This window comes from Temnothorax longispinosus, chromosome 1 (genome assembly GCF_030848805.1).
Source record: "Temnothorax longispinosus isolate EJ_2023e chromosome 1, Tlon_JGU_v1, whole genome shotgun sequence".
In the NCBI taxonomy this organism is placed as follows: Eukaryota; Metazoa; Arthropoda; class Insecta; order Hymenoptera; family Formicidae; genus Temnothorax; species Temnothorax longispinosus.
This window is the reverse complement of record NC_092358.1, coordinates 15,087,159-15,113,836: the sequence shown is the minus strand read 5'-3', so window position 1 is coordinate 15,113,836 and position 26,678 is coordinate 15,087,159. Positions and strand designations below refer to the sequence as shown.

Genomic DNA, 26,678 nt, shown 5'->3' with positions numbered 1-26,678 from the left:
TTCTTTTAAACTGCAAAATTTCTTCGCTAATATGACCAACATGATTGCTGTAAAACAGTTTTTTCCCTTTTGAAACACTTTTCTTTCTAAACTAATTTAACTTCACGCTTTTTGAAATCCACATTTAATAATTACGGACATTGTTAAACGTAAGTGTTATGCTATAATATGCAAATAAATGCGTTTTGTCAAAACTACTTATTACGCGTCACTTACATCTCTCCCGGAAAAAATTGAGATTTATTACGCGAGATGGCGCGGCGTTCGCCTCAAACAGATGCTTAACTAGCAAAACATTTAAAATTTGTATTACAAATCTGTAAAATTTTGTATTAAATATTTAATTAAAAAATCAAGTTTAATAAAAAATATCTGTTCAAATATTATTAATTTACCGAAATATTCGGTATTTTTGTAATGTAACTCAAATTCAATTTGTATAATATCCCTATTCGCTCCAACCATGCCTTTCGTGTCCCACGAATTTCTAACAGTCGTTTGTTCCGGAAAACAAATGATCGAGGGAGAATCCCCTCCACGCCGGAAAAAAGTTATTGTGGCAGGGAACCTCAGGTAAAAATTTCAAAGTTCTAGCTCATTTACTTTCGAAACGGGGAACAATCAAAATCTCGGTGGGACACGAAAGTGCATGGTTGGAGGATTACGTCAGTGTTGTGTGAAAGGTAAATGAGCATTTTTTTCGATAAAAATGTATTTTTGTGTATAATTTAACCGTATTTAAAATATTTTTGTCGTTAAAAAAAAAATTTAACATTCCACAGAGGTCTATTATGGCTCAGAGGCAGGTGGAAGAGGTGGGGAGGAGCTACGATTATAAAAAAAAAATTAATTTTTTTACATAAAAAATATCTATCACACTTCAAATTTGCCTTTTCTTATTCAGAAATTCTTTTTCTAGCATTCTTTAAGGAGGTTGAAGCGATCCAGTTGAGTCAATTGACGGTTTAGAAAAAAGTTTTTTATTAGGTCATTAAAAAATCTGTATTAGGTATCATTTTATTCTCTATACGCTGCTATTGCATAAAACGTATAGTAAAAGTATCATATTATGCATCTTTATATTTTAATTAGCTAAAAACGAAACACTTTTTTGCCAATGCCAACTTGAAAACTTGTAGTATTGCTAATTATTTCAATATAAAAATGGCATGAATATATGTTTTGCCGTTGATAGAATGAAATAATGATTCTTACTGGTAGCTCCCTTGACAATTATATAAGCTATCGATTTTTTAATAACTTTCCGTCGATTATATTAAATACGATTGAAACTTGGCAACGTTTCACTTTTATGGGGTTGGTAGCAGTACTCGCCTCTGTGTTGAGCCACGTAACGGCAGTTGCTAAACGTAAACATGCCGGTGAATTTTCTGTCATTCTGGATAAGAGGTTAGGTGCCCGCGTTTTGGCTATACCCAAATCCTGTCGGTATGTGCACGTTTTTGGTTCTCTTCCGTGCTGTGTCTACTATTTTGTAGTAATGTCAACGATTTTAGGGTTCTCTTTTATGTTATGTTCACAATTTTTTGGTTTTCTTCCGTTAGATTCATGATTTTTTGGTTTTATTTCCAAAGAGAATCAAAAAATCGTGGACATAGCACGGAAGAGAACCACAAAAATGTGCACATACCGACAGGATTCGGGTACAGCCAAAACGCGGGCGACGCTGCGTTGCCACATCTACCTACTCGCGAACTATCAACTGCTATTTCAGTCTAATTTCGATCGCTTTAACTTGTAATATATTTGTTATTAGATGGTGAATACGTGTTTTCTTGCGTTCTAAATGTTCGCATTAATTTACTGTACGCGTAGGCACGTTTTTTGAGCGTTTATATAGACTAGATATTAAAGAAAATTGGGATCAATCATCGCCGTCAACGCTTTCTCCATCTAACCCCATGTAAAACGACGCATTTTTGGAAATTAATATCTCAGCTTCTGGATGGTCAATAAATCTGAAATAATTCTCACACATGCGGTAGATCCTATACTATCATATATATTTTTTACAAACTAAAATCTAGAGTTGACCAAACTGCTTCAACCTCCTTAAGTCCTTAAAGTCTTTCTGTACCATTTAAAAATTACCAAATTTGCGGCGACGAAATTAAGTATTCCTATTTAATTAATAATTATCTCATATTTTTTTTCTCATTTGCACTACTTTTAGCTTTAATTTGCGTTTTGGTTCATTAAGCTTCGTCAATTTGTTCGTGAGTTATGATTTTTTAAGTAAAACGTGTGTTTGTCAACATATAATTGTTGTAAAAAAATATTTAAATAAATGATTTCCAAATTTTCTTTACATTGATTTTTAGTCGAAGGTACAAAGATATTATAATAATTTTTGGGGAATTTTTCAAAGCTATTAACATTATAAAAAACACGTGGGACTCGAAAGTGCATGGTTGGAGGATTATTGGGGCGAAAAAAACGTTGGAGTGAATAGGGATATAATTACATTATATCTATAATACTTTCATTCATATTATAATAATATAATGATATTACTAAAAATGTACTATAATAATATAGATAGTAATCAAGAATAATAATTAAATTATTTTACTTGTATAAAACGCGGCTAAAAATTAATTCTCACCTGAGGACCTATTATGGACTTGTTCGGAATGGATTCCGATCGGAATTGTTCAGTTATTTCCTAGATTTCTATTGTCTTTTCTAGGGAAAACGGAATAATTCCGATCGGAATCCATTCCGAACAAGTCCATAATAGGTCCCCTGCTTTCAATATGTATGATTATTATGCAAAGGAATCAAGAAAAAAAACAGTTGAAAGAATTTCTCTTTTACCTTGTTCGAATGTAAGTATGAAAAATCTTTCTTCTATGTCTGCTGTGCAGCTGCTACGTACGTAGCTGCCATGCAATCGTAACATTCGTAAGGGCCTACGCACAAGGATTGTCGTAATCGTTTACGACTCTGTCGTAAGTCCATTGTGTCGCACACGCGACGGATACGACATGCGCTAACGTCAATCCTTGTGCGTTGACTTCCGACACCTACTTATGACTTACGACAGAGTCATAAACGGTTACGACAATCTTTGTGCTCTGGCCCTTACGCTGCGGTAATGGCTCGTGCATTAATTTATGCTCGGGCAAAAATTTAATTACGTATGTTTCTTTGTTTTGAAGGCACTCGCAGGGGTGACAAGGCGAGTGGTGGCGAGGGTGAGGACGTGGGAGGTGGCAGCAGTGGCAGGGGTGGGAAGACCCGCAATTCCCGATGAGCTTACATCCAGGAAACCTCGCAAACGCCAAACGTCGATACGCCAACTCTCGAGCCAGCGGCAGCCATCTTGGGGGGTTGCTGCTTGCGTTCCTCCTCTCTCGCGAACTCTTGATACTCCAAAGCAATTTCGACGTCGCCGAACTGACGCCGAGTAAACTCAACGATGATGATTGTTAAACAAAAAATTAAGATTTGTTAACAAAAAACTTATTCCAAATCGTCCCAAATCATAATATCATTATCTAAAAAAAAAGAGATTACATAGTATATATTTTCAAAACTTTTAATTTAATATATAACTTTGTGATGCACAACCTTAATTTCATCAAATCACATTGATTTATATGTGAAGTTTTTAAAACTATAATATATTAGTTAAAACTATATATTAAAAAATAAGATATGCTGATATGTGTAATTTATAAATAATTTAATTCAATAAATCTAATTGTGTGCAGCAATAAAGAATTCGGGACAAAATATTTTAATTATTATATAAACTACAAATTTTTACAAACTTATTGTTAGTAATAAATTACTCTTCTACGGTGTTAATATTTGTTGCTATATTGCTATATAAATATGATCTCTATTTCCGAAAGAACAAGCATAGGTATATTCATCAAGTTTCAAACAAATACAATCTCCGGTAAAAAATTTTTTGTATATAATATATATATATAAAATATGTAATACATATACTTTCTTTCTCTTGTATAATCTTGTTTTGTACGTACAGAAATAATAATAATAAGAAGAAGAAAAATTAAGAAAGAATTAAAAGTATAACTCTGGCATTGCTTTTATTTTATAAAAAGTAAAGTTTGAAAAATAAGAAAAAAATTGCCCATATGTAATTATTTATAAATGTAATAATTGTATATACATTATATATATATATATATATATATATATATATATATATATATATATGATTATATATAGAATATCGTATAATCTAATCACAATTTTACTTTTTTGTAAAAAAACAATGCAAAAGTTATTTTTCTTATTATTTTTCCCATGTATACAGACAGAGATTATACAAGAGAAAGAATTAGCACATATAGACATATATTTTATATGTAATTATCACATAGGTATTTACATAAATCTCAAATAAAAAAATTTTTATCAGGGATTTTTTTATTGAAAGCATTATGTAAATGTTACTTAAGTGACGACTAGTTTCTGAAAAAAATCTTAAATAGAGAAATCTGTACTTATAGATCAGAAGCATTTCGCTGAAACACCCCGCATAAATCAGCTATTTTAATCGCAATTGAGTGATTAAACTGCGTCGGGGGATGACAGCTACGGCGGTAATCGTCCGTAATTAAAGATCCAGTCTGACAAGATAGCAGCTATCTTGTCCCGGCAAAGCGATTGTAGATTATCCCCGCACGATCATGATAAACGTTTTGATCACGGTTACTTAATTAAGTCTGCGGCTTAAGTACGCAATGGGAACAATCCATTCTTTTATAGCGAGATATCACGTACAATTATACGAAGCGTATGTCGTCACGCTATTTTTAGCAAAATAGTGAAACGATCAAAAACATCTTATTGAATATATTGATATAAAAATACTTATTCGTCTTTTTCTTGCCAGCGTAAAACATTCCTTATTCTTGATATCAACCATTCCTATCTGCCATAAAAGTAATCTAACTATAAAAAATATTTTGTATACTGCATCTATATTATAACTGCATAAATTTATGTCAATTGGAGAGTTATGTATAGGAAGAACGAGAAAAATAAAAGTTTGTTCTTTTATTTCCTTTTGCTTCCTCATAGAGGAAGCTTTGTGATGGTGAAAAAAATTTTTTTCGAGATTTTGATGGAAATGGTTTAAAATGTTCTAAAATGTTGAAAAATCGTATTAGTAAAAAATGTCCGGAAGTATGTATGTATGTGTGTGTGTATGTACGGATTTTTTGTACACGCATCTACTTCTACAATTTTTTAGATACCGGGTTGAAATTTTTCACACAAATAGAGTATCATAGAAAGTATGTTCTCCTCAAATTTTATTAAAATCGGTTGACCGGTATAGATTTTATTGAAATTTTTTTTATAGAAAAGTGTGTTTTATCGGTTTTATCCTATAGCTTTCTCAATTTTTGAGATAACAATCTATATCTAATTCTATTAAATTTTTCAGTTTTTTCTACCCCTATTTCATATATAATTAATTAAGATTTGGTTAATTAGTTCTGGAGTTACAGACGTTTGAAATTTCGGAGATTTTGATCGCGTATAAAGCTAAGTCTAATCAACCGAATTTAAAAGAATTATATATGAAATAGGGGTAGAAAAGACTGAAAAATATAATAAAATTAGAAATAGATCGATATCTCCAAATTTGCGGAAGTTAAAGCTTCCTCTATGAGGAAGCCAAGTGCAAATTTCTAATTTGCACAATTTTTTATATTGTAATTGGTCAATGCAATAAAACAAGTATACGTTTCACGCTGCCTGTTACTTTAGTTATGAAATAAATCCATTTTTCTTAACAACAGAATTTTTCTTTTCCTATATAATATTATTTTCATATTTCATTAATGTATGTATTTTAACAATCTTGTATATGGATTTTCAGCACGATTATTTATCAGAGCCTTATGTTGCAAGGAATAGAAATAAAGATTTCATTATTTTCGCAATATTACTGAATGTTATATTAGTACTTAATATTACTTACAAAATAAATATTTTTTTTATATTTAAATTGTATTATTAATAAGTGCAAATTTTTGAACGCGTCTTTAGTTCTCAAATCAATGAAGATCGCCTTTTGTCACTTCTTGGATCTCGATGAGATAAAATTGTTAGTTTTGTTAGGTACTTAGGTGTAATATCGGCTTATAAACATAATCGCATACGAACAAGCGTGCACGAGCCGCGCGTAGCCGGCTGGCACGCGCCACATGTAATTCAATCGGTTATTCGAACGAACCGTCTATGGTGGATGGGGAAAGGTGGACAGTGGGCATATCCTAATCCCGAGGAAACGGTTACGGCATGTATAATCATCTTGACGGCGCTTCCCTGCCTTATTTTCTTAGCTGGCTCCTCGTGGGCAGATGCGCCGTTCGGTTATAGCTTCTTTGTCACCAACTCTTTTTCCGAAATAAGAAACTCGAAACACGTTATTTCTGGCATGTATAACACGGCTCAACAAAGGTTAAAAAAAGAATAATCATTCTTTGGTAATTCGTTTGACGTTTGATGCTTTTTTTCCTCTGAAATGTCCAAATATGTCACAGTTTTAAGTTTAAAGTTATAAGAAAGAGCTGTTTTAATATAATTCTCTGGGAAAAAATTTTTCATACATGATTATACATGAAGAAGTTACTTTTTGTTTAATTTCATAATAGAAAAGAATATTACAAAAAAGAAACGGTACTAGCTTGAGATAAAAAAAAATAAAAAATAAAATGTTTAATATAATTAATCAGTAACTATAAAAAAACAGAAATATATTCAGCATTAAGAAATTATGGAAAATAATTTTTTGCTTTCTCTCAAAAGTTCTAAAAAAAAAAAAATTAATTTTTGCTGAATATTGTAATCATCAGCATCATATAATTGTATTAAGCAATAGAAATTTATTTTTAACAACTCAGATATATAAATTGCAAATGTTAGAAGTTCTATGTTGTATCTATGTTTGCGTGTAACCAGAAGATTTTAATCCTCCTGCATTCAAACTCCTTGCACACAAATAGTGCGTACGCACGTGGTCATCATGTAAAGAATGCGTGTGCGGGGGTCAAAAGAATGATTGAGTTCACGTGCGTGTTTACATAATTTGTAATGGTACTTAATCTCTTCTTTGATTTTGGTCGCGGGCAAACACAGGTGCGTCAAAAAACCCCGTATCGTACCTGCCGTCGCTTCCATTCGTTGCTATGATTCTACGGATTCCCGATTCGAATAGGGAGTGAAAAAAGGCGAGAAGGGTGACTGAATAGTCGCTCCAAAGCAAGTTTAAAGAAAGAACTTGCAAACTCTAGTTTCAATAAAGTGTTTCAATAAAATTCGTCACGGAAGGTCTAACAAATTTTTAAATTACTAATTTTCTAATTAAGATAAAAAATAGTTTTTAAAGATGATTTCTATAAATTATTTTCGTTGATATTGCTTTAATTGTTTTAAAAAAATTTTTAACTTTTTGAATTTGTTTTTACTTAATGCATATTAAAGTTTATTAGTATTTAAGTTCATTAAAGTTTATTAGTATTTTTCGTAATTTTTTCTAATCTAATAGTTTAATTTTTTTTATTTTAGCTTATAATAATTCTAATAATACAATTTAAATTATAATAAATCATTTTTTCTAATTTAATCTTTAAATCATCATTTAATTCTTCTAAATTTAATTAATTTAATCTTTTGTAGCAAAAAATAAATAAAATAATTAAACATATAATTAAGTGTAAAATCTCTCTGATCTTTTTTTACAACTTTCTTAATTTTCTAAAATTTTTAAAAAACTTTTAATCACCTTTCTTTACTTACTTTAGTGCTTAACTCTGAACTATTTAATATAATTATCACTAATTTGATTTATTGTTGAGATCCAAAGAAAAAGAGAATATCTTTTACGAGGCTCAACATAAATACCGTAGACCTAATCGATTGGAAGTGTAAGTCAATACCAGGTTGTACACACGACATGTCATGAGTTCTGGATCCATGTATGTGATCCGCTCTTTCCCTCTTTCTTTCTCTTTATTTTTTCTGCTTATGTGTTAATTATGCATTTACAATGACATAATTTACATAGACCATTTTAACATTCGTTGTAATATAAAATGAACAAAAATTTAAATTATTTTTTGTATATATCTTCTATCTTATGCCATATATAATATCTTTATAAGAAATGCAATGTTCAAAATTTTCTTTTAAATACACGATTTATATTAAGTAAATTAAATATAAAAATATGCCTTCTTGTTATTTACTTACATGCATAAAAAACTAATAAAAAACATATATTTCTTGGACTCCCTCTTTTAATTACTAATTATTTAAAACCTATTATTCTCTAAATATATTAAGAAAAGAAAATTAACTCCGTATTATTCAGAAAGTCTTTCATTAAACGCACGGGATACTTTATATATATATCGAAAAATTTCGGACGAGCGGAAAACATGATCTTTGCTCTCACTGGCACCCTCACGCTGATACGATGACACACAACATGGTGATGACGGTGTGCCGTGATCGTGCGGTTGACTTCCTCTTCCTGTGTCCGCATATCGAAACTACGCAGTCAGATGTTCCGTCTATACTCGCCATTCGGTACTTAGGATTATGATGAGACAAGATAATCAAATATACGCTTATAGGATAACATACTTTAATGAGAATACAAAGTAATAAAAAATTTGAGATACTTACAATATTCTTATATACACTTCAATTATTGAATTTATTTAAATTAATTTTTTCTACATTTATTTCATAAAAATTATACCCCCTCCCCCATCCCATACAAGAACATATTTCATTGTAACAAGAGAAAAATATGTTAAATAATATATATTAAACAGGTATTATCCTGATGATAATTAATAATGTAATAATAATATAATAAAACAACAAAATAATATATAAGAGAGAATGTTATATCTTATTTATATTATGTTTAAATTGATAGATATACACAGTAAAAAATAAAACATAATTATAACATTTTTTACATATCCCAAAAAATCCACTCTAAATTTTAAGTTAAAATGACTCATTAATCGTGTTACTTGTTGACAAATTAGAAATATTAATTAATTGACACTATACTTTACATTTATATTTGTTCTTTTGACTTTATTTTTCAAATTATATTAACACATGATATTAATTATTTTACTTGAATTATGTGTAATAGAAACATTTAATTTTAGTAAATGTAATTATTGTGTATGTCAAAGTTTACGATTATTTAAAAATTTACTTTAACTTTTGTTTATGTGTTAAAATAACTTTAAGTCGTGTTGATTTTTTAAAATAATTGTGTTAAAAGAACTCAAAATAATATTTAATTTCTAAATGACATACATAAAGTGTTACATTATCACGTTGACATAAATGTAACACATGAAAATGTTAAGAAAATAAGAACATAACTGTTGTATGTTAATTTTACATTAAAATAATAATAAAATCTTGGGTAACACAAGAAAATTTTAACATATGGATCGCTATGTATATACATATGATTTTTTACTGTGTAATATTATCCCTAAATTCATATTCAAGGTGATGTAACGTCGAATTGTTGTTGAAGTAACAAATCCTTCAGGAAAGTGACGCAGGATCTTTGCATGCCGAGGAGAACCCACGGTCGAGTTCACCGTTGACTGGTCAATATCCGCGAAAAGGAAGGCATTACAAGCCGGTGATCTCGAGAAGGGTATCGAAGAGCAGGACCACCGTGATCGGCGCGCGGTAATGGTATCTAGAGAAAATATAATACCTCCCTTCCATCCAGCCAACTAAGATATATATAATATGTCATATGTATAGCCGAAGAAGATCGTCGATGATCGCCGAACGAGCGATTAGTATCCCATATTTCTGATGTCATATATAATGCACGTTGTTTGACAGCGGCAACGGCGTGATTAAATATAATTAAAACAATGATCTGCTTGTACTGATGAATATGAGTATAAACATTAATTTCACTTCTAAAATTCTTATTCTACTTACATGAGGCGGATTCGTAAAAAAAGGAGGAAAAAGAAGAAAGAAGGAAATCTTGCCATTTCTGATATTTCATTAGTTCATATTCTCTCATAACGTATGTTTCGTTTTCTTTTCATTTTTTTAATAATTTTAATTTCCAACAACATTTTTAATAATTATTTTCCAATTTTTTTTGTTTTCGACTTTAGAAAAAAAATGATATTTTTTTAACTGCAAGAAGTACATCATGTTGTTCTGCCACTTTGCACGTCATTTTTACGCAAGTAGAGATACATAAGATCTGACGACAATATGTTAGTACACAGTTTCAGTTGGTGAAAGAAGAAACGAGAAAGAGAAGAAAGGGAGACCAAGACAGAGACACAAGGAGGGAAAAAAGGGATAGAGAGCAGTGGAGTGGGGTCGGATGGTACGTACATAGTCAGTGAGCCGCTTTAAGGGGTGAGAGAGTGGGTGGTGGATAGGTGGTAGATCGCTAGTTAGCCAAGAGACATTGACATGCCATCCCGCCAGCATGGCAGTGTCTCTAAGAGTCGCGCGTCCAAAAGTTGCGTTAAAGTTTAATTACTTAAAATTGAATCGAAAGTACTCTTTAAGACGATTTAAAGTGGCAGATTTTCTACATCTGAATCTTAAAAGTCGTTATTAGTTTGATTAAATAATTTCTTGAAAATAATTTAATAATTTGACTCGTTGGAAAACAATCATAGTTCGAAAATAACTGGAATAGTGAAGTGTCATTAAAAATGCAAAACGTATAAGATTATATGTCCAGGATATCAGATTAAAGCTGACATCAGAAAAATATGAGAGAAATTTAAAAAGTTTGTGAGATAAACAAGTGATAAATCAACATACAATAGAAAAGAAGACCTAACGAATACTCAGAGTCGCATAATATGAAACGCGTAATTAATTTGCTCTATAATTGAAACTATATAAAATACGATCTAAAATATAAGTATTTCAGTTCCTGTCTCTAGATTTTTAATTTTGCGAGAAAATATCGCAAAAATGTGCAAAATATTCACGTAAAGAGAAATATATCACTAAAAGTGAAATATTTTTAGTTAGAAAATGTCAAATTATAACATAATATATAACAAAATTTAAACAATTAAAATGATGGAATGGAAAAATGTGCGTGAGATATCTAATATATAATACACATAAAATGTATAAAAAATTGAAACGTTACGAAATAATAGGATATATTATAAAACGAGAAAATTTGACCAATAAAATTACGGAGATAGTGTGGACTGAAAACTTCGATTGATATAAAGAACTTGTTTTCTTATCATGTGTTGTTAAGTGCATTGTGATCGTTGAAGTGATATGATTCGCCATTCAATTTTGAAGGAACTATCCTAGAGGACGAAAGTATAACTTTGCAGTGAAAAAAAATCGAGATCATACCATTAGCTGTAAGAAGATAAAGATTCTTGGCAAAGGCTACCGAGTGTAAAGATCATATAAAAAGATGCAGGCATCGCGGATCTGTGAATGGGAATATCCAACGACAGGTTTTCTGCAGAACCCTCTAACAGGGACCGGCAGGTCTTCCAAGCCATAAAGGTACGTCTATACGCGTGTAGCGAGCCGTATGCACGTGCATTTTCCTTCTTCATTCGGTCATTCATAAAAAGTCATTCATTGATTCATCTGGCCGATCTTTGCAGTCACATCTCGGTCCAACGTTAGCAATATATTTATCGAGCATAATAAATATTGTACATGACTCATTCATATATAAAAGAATAATTTGATGAAATAAAGTATTCGAAAAATAAAAAAGGTATTGTCCTATACAGAAATGGAAATCTTTTTTCTCATGGAAATTAAAACACATAAATATATCCAATCGGCTACATATATATTTGTGACACTCAATTCTAGAACAAAATATCTAATTTTTTTTTTATTATTTTTTTATTAAATACAAAATATCTAATTTTTTTTTTATTAAAAAAATTCTAATAATGTTAGAAAAAGAAAAGTTTTCTTCATAAAAATTAAAATATAGTATATATTTGATTCGTTCTGTAACTTTCGGCAAAATTTGAATTTATTATATATATCGTTAATAGAATTATTGCAAAGTGTGTTATTCTGATTGTAATTTAATTAAACTTTTTACAAAATTTTTACAAAAATAAGACATTGAAACAAAGAAAAGTTTCATATTCGTTTTCTTTTACATTAATTTTTTTCAGAAGATATCTCAATTATTAGATCCATAATCCCTTTTCTTATTACGACAAAACTATGACAATTAATTAACATTTTTATTCAAAATCCTAATATCCTTTAGTCGATTATTCATGTTATATAATATATGATAAAAACTCAATGGCGAACACTTTAACTTTTTGTAGATAAATTTATTTAATCTATCTTAACTATATTTTCAAAACAAATCAAAGATTAGAGATATTTCATTTTATTTTATCTTACCTTCCTACATGCATTTTCTCTAATTTTTCTATCCACAAATTTAACGGTCCGACGAAGCTAAATGATTTCGTAATAAACAAAATAAATATTCTCACTTAACAGAAAAGTCAATTTTATCTTGAAAGATAAGTTATTTTTCCGCAGAAAATGCATAATTTCGATTGTATCGATCCACGAACCCTTCTATTTCGCAATATATACTTAATAAAATTGATCGTGCATAACAAAACAATTAAAATAGCTTTTAACTAGTTTCACATTTACTTTATGTCGCAAAAAACAGCATCAATGGCGAGTGGCGGCTCGCGGTGAAGCTACGCGCCGTTACCGGGACGACCGGAGAGGGCTGGACCAGCGCTATAGCGCGTTTCCATAGAGAGAGGAGACGAGGGTTGCGAAGAGGAGAAGTGGGTGGGCGCAGTGGTGTGCATCCGGGGGATAGGCCATCGTCGAGAATTTCGCAGAGATGGAGTTTCTGCAGAATCATCACGCGGTTAACACCTCCGAACCGCCGTACACCCTCGGCACAGGTGAGATCTGGGATCCTCCGTATCACACGGCGGCGATCACAAAGATAATCACGAAGACGATCACGAAAGCGAAAACGCGGGTGACACAGTGTGAAATTTCCTGGAAATAGTTATATTTCTTAATCGATTACCCTAATAATAGTTTTAAAACTGTGAACAATGATAACTAATCTACATATTTATTTAGTCATTATTATTTAGTCTATTTAATCATTACCAGATTCTAAAAACTTCAATTCAGTTCAATTTTATAAGAACAATCCAGTTCCAAAGTGCTCTAATAAAATAAATATTTTTCAATAATCAAGCATTACACAATTAAAGTGACTCCTGCAAAAGTAATGTGTCAATTTTTGCAAACTAATTATAATTATAATTTTTCAAACTTTGAGGGTGGAAAATTAGAAAGCCAATTTGTACAGTATTATTACTACATTTTATAATAATGTTTTTTTTTTTTTTTTTAATTACTTCATTAACAACATCTATATAAGTATCAAAAAAAGTATCGCGAGTGCCGGCATATAGGATAGCTGCCAATATCAAGATTATTCCGATTAACTTTGATAAATCTTTCATTTTCAAGCCTTATTGTAGCATGAAGTTCGCTTGATGTATTCCTATATTGTGATAAAAGGATAATATATCGTAAAAAAGTATCAATATTTTTCTAATTTTAACATATGTTTATATTTATGTATTACAATGTTCTCAGTATATAATTTTATTGTTATATATATTTCACATATAATGCACATTATGATATTCATATATTATTTATATTATAATTGTACGAATACGTTTTATTAACAATATATTGGATTAGACTATAAAATGTATGATATTTGATGAACTTTCATACAATTTAAGTACTTTTTTAAAATGAATGTTATCCTTGAATGTTTCGAATATCTTAAGGATGTTTTACGTATAGCTATATGTAGTATAATTTTGTTTTCTTGATTAAACAGTGTACAGCTAGTCTCAGAAATTATTCATAAACAACATATGTTATCATTAGGGCAGAAAAACCGTAAAAATCGCAATTTTGTCCCATTTTTGTACTTGATATTGTTTAAATAAATCATTAAAAAATTAAAAAATATATATTAACAAAAAAACTTAAAAAACCGTAATTGCAATTCTTGATGTCATAGAAGTGTACAATAAAAATTTCATTTATTTTTACTGTACAAGAGCAGAGATACATATTATAATATTTACATGAGAAGTATATCTATATATATTGCAATTTCTGTAACTTTTAAAACAAATATCTCAGAAACGGATTAGACAATCGATCGCAAATTTAACACAGATTTTTAGGATATATCAGTGCACAATCTCTGTACAGCGATATACATCCTGTAAACGATATACAATCTCTGTAAGCGATATACATCCTGAAATCAGCAAAAATCATTCTTCGGTAATTGATCGATACGTTTTCTGAATTCTTAGGTTCCGTGGATAGCATTGAGGCGACTATCTCATCTAGCCTCTGTTCTGGATCACTAGGGGTGCTTTCGGGTGACGACGCTCTATCAACCGACAATCACAACGAGGAGGCAGCCGTCCTTGGCGCCGCTCTTCAAAGCACGCTGCGCTTGCAGGACCTGCAGAATTCGCCGACTGATATCGGCGCCGACCAGGGCCAGCAACTTCCAACTTCTGGTCAGGCCGTGAGTGAATTTGGCGGTAGCTTCTGGGTCGACGATATGGCAGGTTTCCCTCTACCCCCGCTGGACTTGGATCCCTTACCTCCAGGATTATTCAGCCCATGCTCAGGAACGTACAAGTTAGTTTGCTGGTTCTTTTTTTCTTTCACTCCTCCTTTTTTTCAGTTTTATGTCTCGTCTATTTTTTATATATTATTTAAATTTCATGCTTAAAATGATGTAGGTACTTGAAAAACCGTATTGCATTTATATTTAGTTATATTTAATTAAATCTATGTATATAAATGAATTGTTGTAATCTTCATAATAAAAATTAATTTTAAAAATATACAGTTATGTACAAAATAATAGCACCGGCTGAAAAAATGAAGAAAATTCTAAATTTTAATAAAATTCCATTTTTTATTGTTATCTTTTTGTAATAATGAGATGAGATGTTTTATGTTTCTGTTAATTGATGTATATTTAATAAATAAGGAAATTATTTTTAAGTTGATTAATTTTAAATTTAGATTTTTCTTCGTTTTTTTAGCCGGTGCCATTATTTTGCACATAACTGTATCTAAACACACACACGCACGCACTACACACGCACATTTAGTTTTTCTCTCTCCTATATACAATTACGCTTTTATTGACCTGACGACAAGTTGACAATTCGACGAAACCCATAAAATTCAAGGCTTCTTCCAGCTGGGGCTGCTCACGGGGCGAATGCGTGCCAAGGACGAGCAACGGCGCGAACGGCGAGGGTGTTGCCGACGTTCTTTTATCCTTGAAACATGCGGTAGTGCATCCTGGAAGCCCGACGGCCAGCTATTACACCACTGGCACCAGCTCCGCCGCGGCTCATCATTACTCACAGGACTATGTGCAGAATCTGGGCCCGTCGGTTCCAGGCCCGGGTCACTACGGTTCTGCATCTGCCGCCATGTCCGTCAATGTGTCGATGAACATGACCATGAACATGAATATGCACTCCGGGTAAGGATTTTCTTTCTTCTTCTTCTTCTTCTCTCTCTTCTTATCCAAATCAGCCAAAGAAATGTTCGCTAATCCATTATTAACCCATTTTTGCTACTAATTTTGTCTCAATTATTATCTACTAATTTTGTAATATATGATTATATCACCCGGTAGAAAATTTTTCATATAATCTCTGTTCATATATGTACACAGAAAAAATAATTAAAAAAAAAATTTTCGCATTTTTTGATAGACAGTAAAGTTTGAGGAAATAAAAAATTGCCTATATTATAATCATAATAATGTAATAATCGTATGTAAATATATAATTATATGTATAGAGAGTGTCGTAATCGCAATTTTACTTTTTATAAAAAACAGTTCAAAAGTTATTTTTCTAATTATTTGTTTTAATATTTTCCTGTATATACCGACAGAGATTATACAAGAGAAAGACATATCATCTATAAATAAACAATCTTATCTACTTATATAATAATTTTCCCCAAGTGTACTTTTTGACTTCGATTTGTTTCGTATCATTCTACAGGGTAAGGTAAATAATCATACATATTATTTACAGATGTAAGTTTCAATGTTCATTCAAGAATGTTTATTATATAGATAGTTGTTGTATATTTCATTTTTAACACAGTCTCTCCTGAAAACTTATTTATTGTTAAATAGGCGATATTCTTTATTTATTAGCGATATTGTATATGGATATATTTTATATAAAATTACATTTATACATGTTTTTGTATAAAAAAATGTTTACCGAGCAGATATTTCATTATTAAAAATATTTTAAAAAATAATTAGAAAAATTTTTCTCTTCTTAAAATTTTCATCCTTATATTGTAATATTATCTTTGAAACTATCTCAACCATCAATTACTTCTATAAAAACGTTCATCTCCCAACAATGGCCGCCATCTTGTTTTCTACATCTTCCCTGCAAAGTGCAGTTATTTGATCCTATCTCTGCTCTTCTGTTATACGTCTGTATCTCTATCTTTATCTTTGTGTATGTGTGTGTGTATGTTTTTAGATACGAACAAAGTTATTCGTCAGCATGGGGCGTGGAACCTCTTCTAAGTCCCGCCCCACAGTACGGCAATCCGGTGGAGGTGGCGGCGCAAACGACCGCGAGGGTGAATCAGGGCGCGCCGACCAATAGCAGTCTGATCGGTCATCCCTCCCACCCTCAGCCGCATCATAATGGTGGCCGGCTGCAGCTCGGGGGTGAACATGCGATCTGTGTAAATACCACGGGTCCAACTGCTGGCGGTATCACCCCCGAAGATAATGGCAGACCCAATATGTGTAGGATATGTGGCAAATCGTATGCCAGACCTAGTACTCTCAAAACTCACCTGCGCACCCACTCTGGAGAGAAGCCGTTCAGGTCGGTACATCCAAATATAATGTCGATGGGAAGAGTGCAGAATTTGATGGATTTAAAAAAAAGGACGAAAGGGAGACATTTATTTAGCTATTCCATTCCGTTTTAATATATTTCATCTTTTAAAAGGAAGCTATAATATTCAAGTGATAGTAATAATACAGTATTGTATTAAAGAATATTATACATTTTTTTCTATTTTGAGAATAATCAAAATATTAAATTTGTTTTCATTAAAAAAAAGTAAATTGTATCCTACAATTTTAACTATATAAAGTAATTTCTGGACAAGTGTTAAAAAAAAGATTGCATATATATAGTCCTTGCATGAATCAAAACAATGCATCTGCTATCGCAAGTATCGAACGAAAGTTTGCTAATTATATACAGTTATTGTTAAATATTATTTATTTATAGTCTCAGTATTTCTTCCTAATGTCTATGAAAATTTATGGTAAAAATTTTTAAAAAAAACATACTAAAACTATTCTATAAAATAAACTATTACATACTGTAACTATAAAATATTAATGATAATGATAATGATAATGATAATGATAATGATAATGATAATGAAAATGATAATGATGATGATGATGATGATGATGATGATGATGATGATGATGATGATGATGATGATGATGATGATGATGATGATGATGATGATGATGATGATGATGATGATGATGATGATGATAATAATAATAATAATAATAATAATAATAATAATAATAATAATAATAATAATAATAATAATAATAATGATAATAATAATAATAATAATAATAATAAGAATAAGAATAATGATGATGATGATGATGATCATAATGATAATAATAATGAAATGTCAATAAAAACAATAAAAAATCCATAAATAGACTATATTATTTGAGTTTTAAAAAACTATGGTTTTACTTAAAACAATACTAACTTATTCAAAACATAACTAAAATTCAAAAATTTATTAAGAAAAAAGCGTCGATCAAAATGTAGCTAGTAAACAAAAATAATTTAAATATGTTAAAACAATGATAAGAGAATAAAGAACGTAAAGATAGATGGTTTTGCTATGGTTTTACAACTGAATCATTCTCCTTAATTTCATTGATTTAAATTGCAAATTTAAACAGCTTCAAGAAAAAGTATGTCTAGATATAAATCCTTTACAAGGATGTTCTTAAAATGGCTCTTTTTTTCTCTCTTTTAATTTTAGATCAGATTTTCTAGTAAATTCTTAATAGATTTTTGTTTAAAATTTACATGAAAATCTTGAAAAAAAAAACCAAAATTAGTTGTTTCCTATTTTATCTCTTTCTTAGAAAAATATAATTTCGTTAATAAATAATTTAATATTCTTTGAAAAGGTGTCACGCATGCTCGAAGGCATTTAGCCAGGCGGCGAACCTGACCGCGCACGCGAGGACGCACTCCGGCGAAAAACCTTTCCGTTGTCCGGTGTGTGACAGGAGATTTTCGCAAAGCAGCTCAGTAACCACGCATATGAGGACGCACTCGGGTGAACGACCGTATAGGTTTGTATATCTGAATTTATTCTTCAGAATCAACCGAAAGACAAATCGGTATTTATCCTTGAATTCTGGCAATCTGATATTATTTACTAGTTATTAAATTATGTTTTTAAATTTTGGCTAGCAATAAGTGGCAAATAACAAGTGATTCCAATTGACAATTCACAACTGTGATTAATCATTAAAACGAATAAACATGAATTTTCTATACAATTTAGTATTTATGACTCCTGTTTCCTTATTGTATAATAGCCACATCGAATTAGAAAGAAATCGATGAATCCTTTTCTTGTATTATACGTCGAAATAAGTTAATATTTTTATATGCCACCACTCGCGTTTCATAATAGATTGGTAACATATATGATAAATTTCCTTTGTTATCCAAGTTTAATAGATGCATATATGTATAATTCAGTCTGTGTATCATCCTTTTGATAAAAATAGATATTGATCAAGATCTAGAATTATTTATTAATCAAATAGTTTTTTGCTATATTTTAATAATTTAGCTATCAAATATACGTGGTGGAATGCGAAAACACTAATAATTATTTCGAAGTTTATATCCTGGTGTATTGTCAGCATCCTGTAATTAATGACAGTCTTCTGAAATTTGGAGGTCATCTCAATTAAAATTACTATACATACATATAGTATTTCGTCTCTTACATGCATAATACGTGGTATGTCCCAAAAGTAATAAGAATTAATTTATAATAGCCCATTTACATACTCCCAATCGACAGTTACTTCAGATTTCTTTTAAAATAGGCTCATTGAGAAAGCACACACTGTTCTATAATACCAGTTCTGAAAGCAGCGCTGAAAATCCGCATCTGTGAATGTATTCAGCGCGTGTGTCACGACCTTTTGGAATTGATCGAAAGTCTTGTGATGGTGACCCTTTAACAGATTTTTCACTTTGGGAAAAGTAAAGAAATCACACGGAGCCAAATCAGGGCTGTAAGATGTGGAAAGAGGGATGTTTTTCTTTGCCAAAAACTTCCTTACTGTTAGCACGTTATGGCAGGATGCGTTATCGTGGTGCAGAATTTAAAAAAACATCCTTGTTCTTCCATACTACAGCCCTGACCTGGCACCGTGTGATTTCTTTGCCTTTCTCAAAATGAAAAACCCGTTGGCTTGGACCAAGTTCTAGCATCGTAGACACATGCCTTTAAAGAACTCATGGGACTCTCAAGTATGTAAATGGGCCATAATAAATTCATTCTCATTACTTTTGAGACACACCTCGTGTATACAGGGTGTTTTAAACATAGGACAAACTTCGGAGTGTGGTAGGTCTTACAAAAAAAAAAATCAATTTTTGTTAAAGTTTGTCCATGACAATACTGTCAAAAAGTTAATGATCAATACGAAGAAGTCCGACGAATCTGTGCTAAATTTTTGTGTATATGATTTATGATGTACAGCTTCTTTGACATTATCACAGTAAAATATCAATCAAACTTATATATTTCAAAAGTAAAAAAAAAATATTAATTTTTCGCGCTTTAACATATATAGTTTCGGCTGATTGTCCGCGTTATGCATATGTGTGTAAATACCTCATATGTACAGATATGAACTATGCTATTAGATCTTCACAGGTTATAGGTATTTATATATTTCATCGCTATCAGAAATGATGAATTTTACGTATCAATTCCTTCAAAACTAGACAGTTAAAGGTTTTGTATTTTTGTAAGAATATTTTTATATAAGTCTCTTTTACTATCTTTTATATTGAAACCGTAAGAGTAGTTTTCTTGCTACAATTAGGAACGTGATATTGAAAGCCGTTTTCGTAATTGTAATACATGTAAAAAGCGCTACTTCGACTTCCATTATTTCAACTTTGATATGGTCAATCCTTATACACATATGTGTTTAGATCGTGTTTACATTATTATGCTGTTCAAATTTTACAAGATTACTAAGAAAATGGGTTTGCGGACAAACTACCTTAAACTCTTGTCTTTCGATGACATGTCTTTAAGAAGCTATATGGATCCTTATTCGCACCGCCTTAAAACGTAAGCGTAAGAAAATCAATCAATCCCAATCGAGTATTGTGCTGTCCGTAACTCCATGCAGTAGGGAAAAATACTCGATTGGGATTTGTCGATTTTCTTACGCTTACGTTTTACGTCCTTACGGAATTTTATGTGTGAAGGCCTTTTTGTATTTTGAGGTGCTCAAAGTGCCTCTTGACTACTGTCACTTCAACAGCAAAAGCGACACAAGTCGACACAAATGTCGTTCTATCTTTTTTTTTAGCAATGAGTAACAAAGACAAAACGACACTTGTGTCGACTTGTGTCGCTTACTGGAAAGCTCCTAAAAACAGCCACATTTTGGAGGAAGAAAATTGCGCTCCGTTTGCGTCTCACCAGCAACAGTTTTCAATCAACACCTGACGCCTCTTGATTTCTTTTTATAAAAATATAAGTTAGAAAAATAAAAGAATAAGGTATTCATTATATGTAATTAATATAATCAGATGCAAGGCAGGAATTTTGAGCACCTCTTATAATAAAATGTGTAAATAAAAATATAAAAAAACAACAAAAAACCAAAATTGAAATTAAAGAACGTGTAGACTAGTATTGTCATATGTCACGCGCAATGCTCTCGTGCGACTGGTTACCACTTCACAGGCAGTGTGAATAAAGGCCTCCGCACAATAAAAAATATAAGGAACAAGGAACAGATATTAGCGATTAGGACTAAAGAATCAAGAATAAAGTTGAATGCACGATGAAAAATAGGCAACAGAAACAGGGAATAACACAGGCAATAGATTTTTAACCTATCGGAAGCCGCTGTAGCATTAATACACGCGTGTATTAATGCTACACGCCAGTTTTATTCCTGATTTCTTATTTCTAATCGCTAATATCTGTTCCTTGTTCCTTATATATTTTTCATTGTGCGGGGGCTTTAAGGATGCGTAGCTCCTCAAGAACGCGTCGGAGGACACGGGTTCTTTAACAAACATTGATTCTTTTGGAGAGACCTATTATTCCCTAAAGCTTGTTTTCCATGGGTCTTAAAACACTCTGTATAAACAGAGTGTATAAAGTTCCAGAACGGTGAAATATCTTGAAAAAGTATTATAAAAAATCTTTCATAGAAAAGTTGTAGGGTTAGGTCAGATTAGGTTTAAGGTGTAGGATTTAAGAATGTTTATTTATTGGCCTTATCAGATTGACGGTTAGATTTCGATAACTTTGGCGCCTTAAGGTAGGCGTCTCGCTACGTGCTAGTCATGTGACTGTTTGTAGGTTTTCACGTTCAGAAATATATTTCAGGCATTTTTGCTAAGGGAAAAATAATTTCATGAATTATGGTGTAAAATTTCATACGTGACAAAGTATGTTACTTTTTCCAAATTATGTGATTTTTCTCATTTGACTCCGTTTTGATCAGCTGATCATGCGAGTCGTCGAGAAAGGTTACAAGTGAGGTTACATCTCCTTTTCGATTGAATTTTGACAATTACTGAGAAAGGGTTTCAAAACGCATGACAGGGGTGTCAATCACTATCCAATTCGGCTAAGAAAGACGAGCCCCATAACCTGCAACTACAGTGATTAGCCAGCGGCGTTGCCAAGTCTTCCCAACCTCACCTCGACCAAAAAATGTCTGCTCGATTACCGCATTTTCACTAAAATAAACTAAAAAATTAGCAGCGAAATCTCCGGTAACCTATATATTTTATGGTTGCATCGGATTCTTCGAAATCTAATGTACAAAAAGCAATGTTTTTTTCTCACTTCATCTAATCGAAAAATACGAAAATATGTGTTTGAAACCGTGATAGAGCCTTCTTTTCTGTATGAAGTAATGCAAAATTTGTGATTTTCGAGATCGATTTTCTAGAGTAAATAGTCGGTAAGGAGCCACAGAAAAAATCGACTGCAAAGCTGATCATATAATTTGATATAAAATCCGAAATCGAAAACTTTATCTAATACATGCCCTGACGAGACGACTACCTTAATTTGACGACGGTTTCTGATAGTACTTTTAACGCTGAACAAAAAATTACATAGGTCTTATAGGGCTAACCGCTCTGGTTTTCGAGATATACAGTGTTACCCAGCCGGAACGCCGACGTCTATAGACGTCGAATTGACATCTTATAGATGTCGATTCGACATCTATTGACATCTATAGACGTCGAAAAGACGCTAGCATTCCGGCTGGGTAAAGTTGGCAAAACTTTAGATTAAGGGCGACCTCACTGATTTCAATGACCTTGATATATGTTGTTGATACGAAACGAGGTGCCACATGGGTTTACATCTTTTCACGCGTGGAAAGCCGACGCATGTACTTTGAAGGCACATTATGTTTCTAGTCTAACAATAGTGAAACTCCCCGCAGGGGGGCGAAACCTACTGCCTCCACGCACACACTTTCCACGCGAAACGACGTGCCACATGGGTTTATAACTTTCCACCCGTGAGTCCCTCTCCCGCCCTGCTATATTTTTCAAACTTTTTTTGTTAATAACCTTTTAATAAGCAACGAGCGACGGCCGACGATTAAGTTATAAGAAAAAGTTACTCAGAATTATGTCCTTGACAACATATATCAAGGTCATTGAAATCGGTGATGTCGCCTTTAATCTAATGCTTTACCAACTTTTTAACACTGTATATCTCGAAAACCAGAGCGGTTAGCCCTAGAGTTCCTCTAGTAAGAGTTAGAACACCGCCCGCCATTAACAGGGAATTATGCGAACGATCGAAAGAGACAGCCTTCCCACTCTTGTACTTCGGAATGTGCTTTGTCTCACTCCCACTAACTTCTCCCCTGTTAATGGCGGACGGTGTCCAAACTCTAGTTAGCCCTATAAGACCTATACATATAATTTTTTGTTCAGCGTTAAAAGTACTATCAGAAACCATCGTCAAATTAAGGCGCCAAAGTTATCGGAATCTTGGCAGTTTGACCTTGGGTCCGACCCTTTGGTCGCCAAGGTCAGGTCAAAGTTACCCTGAATTTTTTAAATAGGACCTCCTATTTTTTATCGCATGTTCTTATAACCCCTCTTGAGACCTTTTTAAAACACTTACTATAATTTTATTTGTTTTGGGTCAGGCGGTTTCGAAGTTATCGTTTTTTATGATAAGATAAGTCGGCAACCGTAACTTTACCCAAGATGAAAGTAAAGATACCACTATCGTACTGTTATTCCTATGTATAAAGGAGGTAGTGGTAGATAATGTATACAGAGGTGAGGTAAAGTGGGTAAAGTAGACATGGTAAAAAGATAAAGTGGGGGTGATTTGGTGGCAAGAACAGATTGGCACCGTGTGTATATGCGTGTATGTGTGTGTCAGTTACTTGAGATTTTTAGCATTACATTGCTGAATACGAGACGAGGGAAAGAGGACAACTGTTTAGATATAGGAATGATTTCAAATCAGTTGGCCGCCAGTATTAGCGTTACTGTACCGCGAGGAAGCTGCTTGGTCAAACTTTGCACCAGTAACGCTTACTGTTCGTGGGCGGTATTTGCCGGATACGGACAGATATTTTAAATAATGTCGTAATTAGTCCATTTTTTATTAAAGGTGATTTGACAGCACTAAAATATAATAAAGGATATGCTATGCTAAGAAATCAAATAGTAGTAGCAATAAAAAGCAATTGTAGGTGAAATCTTTGAGCGCCCATGGTTCTAATAAGATACCATCCCCTCTTTTATACACGGGTATAATATGATAGTGCTATCTCCACTTATTTCATCTTGCCACAGTCGCCGTTTTATCATAAAAAGCTTAACTTCGAAACGACTGACCCAAAACAAAATAAAATTATAGTGTCTTAAAAAGATCTCAAGACGGGCTATAAGTATATGCAATAAAAATAGGAGATCCTATTAAAAAAATTCAAGGTGACCTTGACCTGACCTTGGCGACGCCACCCAAGATCAAACTTATAAGTAAAGTAAACATTTTTAACCCTACATCTTTATAAAACTTATTTTTTTTTTAGATATTTTGCCATCCTGGAACTCTGTATACACCCCTATATACATATAAAGTGCTATATTTACTAAACCATAGCAAATACAACAAAAGTTTATATAAATTTTTTATTCTACTTAAACTCCTCTCTCATCTCCTAGTTGGTTCACTTTACCTTTCTATACATCCTGTACATAACACACACACACACACACACACACACACACACACACACACACACACACACACACACACCGCCCCGCGCGCCACACGCGCACACCGACACGCACCGCACGCACCGCACGCCACACGCACGCACCACGCACCACACACACACACACACACACACACACACACACACACACACACACACACACACACACACACACACACACACACACACACACACACACCACACACACACACACACACACACACATATATATATATATATATATATATATATATATATATATATATATATATATATATATATATATATATTTTTTTTTAGATTAACAATTATTCTTAAATTGTGTTAAATTACTAATTCTTTTCTGTATTTTCCATTTTTCCAGGTGTCGATTCTGTAAGAAAGCGTTCTCCGACAGCTCAACGCTTACTAAGCACTTGCGTATACACTCCGGTGAAAAACCGTATCAGTGTAAGCTATGTCTGCTTAGATTCAGTCAAAGCGGTAATCTCAATAGGCACATGAGAGTCCATGGCGGCTCTCTAACGTGACACAATCCTTCTGCACCAGTACAATCCGCGATGACGATGATCAACGACAGTAATGCTGCACATTCATTGCCCAGATGCTGTCGAATACCTGTGATTCGATTAGGAACAAACTCGCCGGAAAAGTGAAACGCAGAAATACAACGCGACTTCTAGTACATAAAGTTTACTTAATACCGGTTTAATTAATTTACTAATATAATTAATTTAAAAGAAATTTGGATATTGGTGTAATTCATTAATTTAATGAATACGCGAAAAAAATATGAATTTAGCAAATTATATAATATACATTATGACGTAAATCAACGTAAAATGTATTATTTTGTAATTAAATTGTAACAAAATTATAAACGCAAATTATACTATAAATTATGCTGAGAAAAAAAGTTATGTTTTTTGTAAGTATAGTTATAGAAAATTATATTGACTCCAAACCTCAAAATATAAAGTCGCAACGAAATTTCATAGAATTCTTCCATCTGATCGATAACTATGCCAGAGGCCCGAGATGTTAAATAATATTATGCATCCGATACCAATATACAATATATATGTATATTATTTTTAATATTGTCAATTTTTAACAAAGAGATACATTTTACATTTTATAAAATATCTTGTAAACTTTTTTATTTTACTTGTATCTGTTACGAGGCGTGATTCAAAAGTAAGGACTAATTGAGCATTAAAAAACAAATGCGAAAAAATTTCACTAATAAAAAAGTCTACGTATATACTTATTTAATTTCCTATATAGTTACTGATTTTTTTCAAATATTTTTCATACCAAGATACTAGTTTCTTTTTCTGTAGAGGCTATTCGGAAGTTTAGTCAGCTCAACACTGCTGCTTCTTAATTTTTCTTAAGATAAAGGAAAGTGTGGAAAGTTGATGTTAGATATCGCTCTCAATGGCAACGCATATCCATACTCTGTAGTCCACACTATGTAAAAAATTCAAGTAAAAAATGTCAGTAATTCAAGTAAAAACTTTTCGAATACTCTTGTATTAAGTGGTTTTCGCTTTATCTTAAGAAACGGCTTCGTTCTTAACAGTTTGAGAAAAATGAGAAGTTGAAAACAGCAGTGCTGAATTAGTTGAACCTCCTCATAACGAATCTCTCAGCGCAGAAAATAAAAAATGGATGCTTCGATGGAAAGTGTTTAGAAAAAACCGGTCAGTCTATAGAAGAGTAAGAATGTAAATGCTTTTTATGGTTTAACAAAATATTTTTACTTTAATTGATTTTTTTAAATGATCGATCAGACCCTACCTTTAAAACGCATCTCTTAAATAAAAAAAGTGCAGTATATTTTCGTTTTACAAACATTATTCTTTTCTCTTTTTATAAGGATTATTTCTTTTCAGTTGCC

The 26,678-nt window shown here is 32.1% G+C and overlaps 1 protein-coding gene across 1 annotated transcript; it reads left to right on the top strand.

Annotated features, from left to right (window-relative positions):
- The first annotated feature begins 9,273 nt into the window (after positions 1 to 9,273).
- Positions 9,274 to 25,905, top strand: LOC139811095 (protein glass). The gene is made up of 7 exons (XM_071775160.1): positions 9,274 to 11,586; positions 12,749 to 12,995; positions 14,457 to 14,793; positions 15,368 to 15,658; positions 16,692 to 17,048; positions 18,410 to 18,577; positions 25,140 to 25,905. Exons 2-7 carry the CDS (start codon positions 12,932 to 12,934, stop codon positions 25,303 to 25,305), a joined length of 1,383 nt encoding a protein of 460 aa, XP_071631261.1. The 5' UTR covers positions 9,274 to 11,586; positions 12,749 to 12,931; the 3' UTR covers positions 25,306 to 25,905.
- Positions 25,906 to 26,678: the final 773 nt, after the last annotated feature.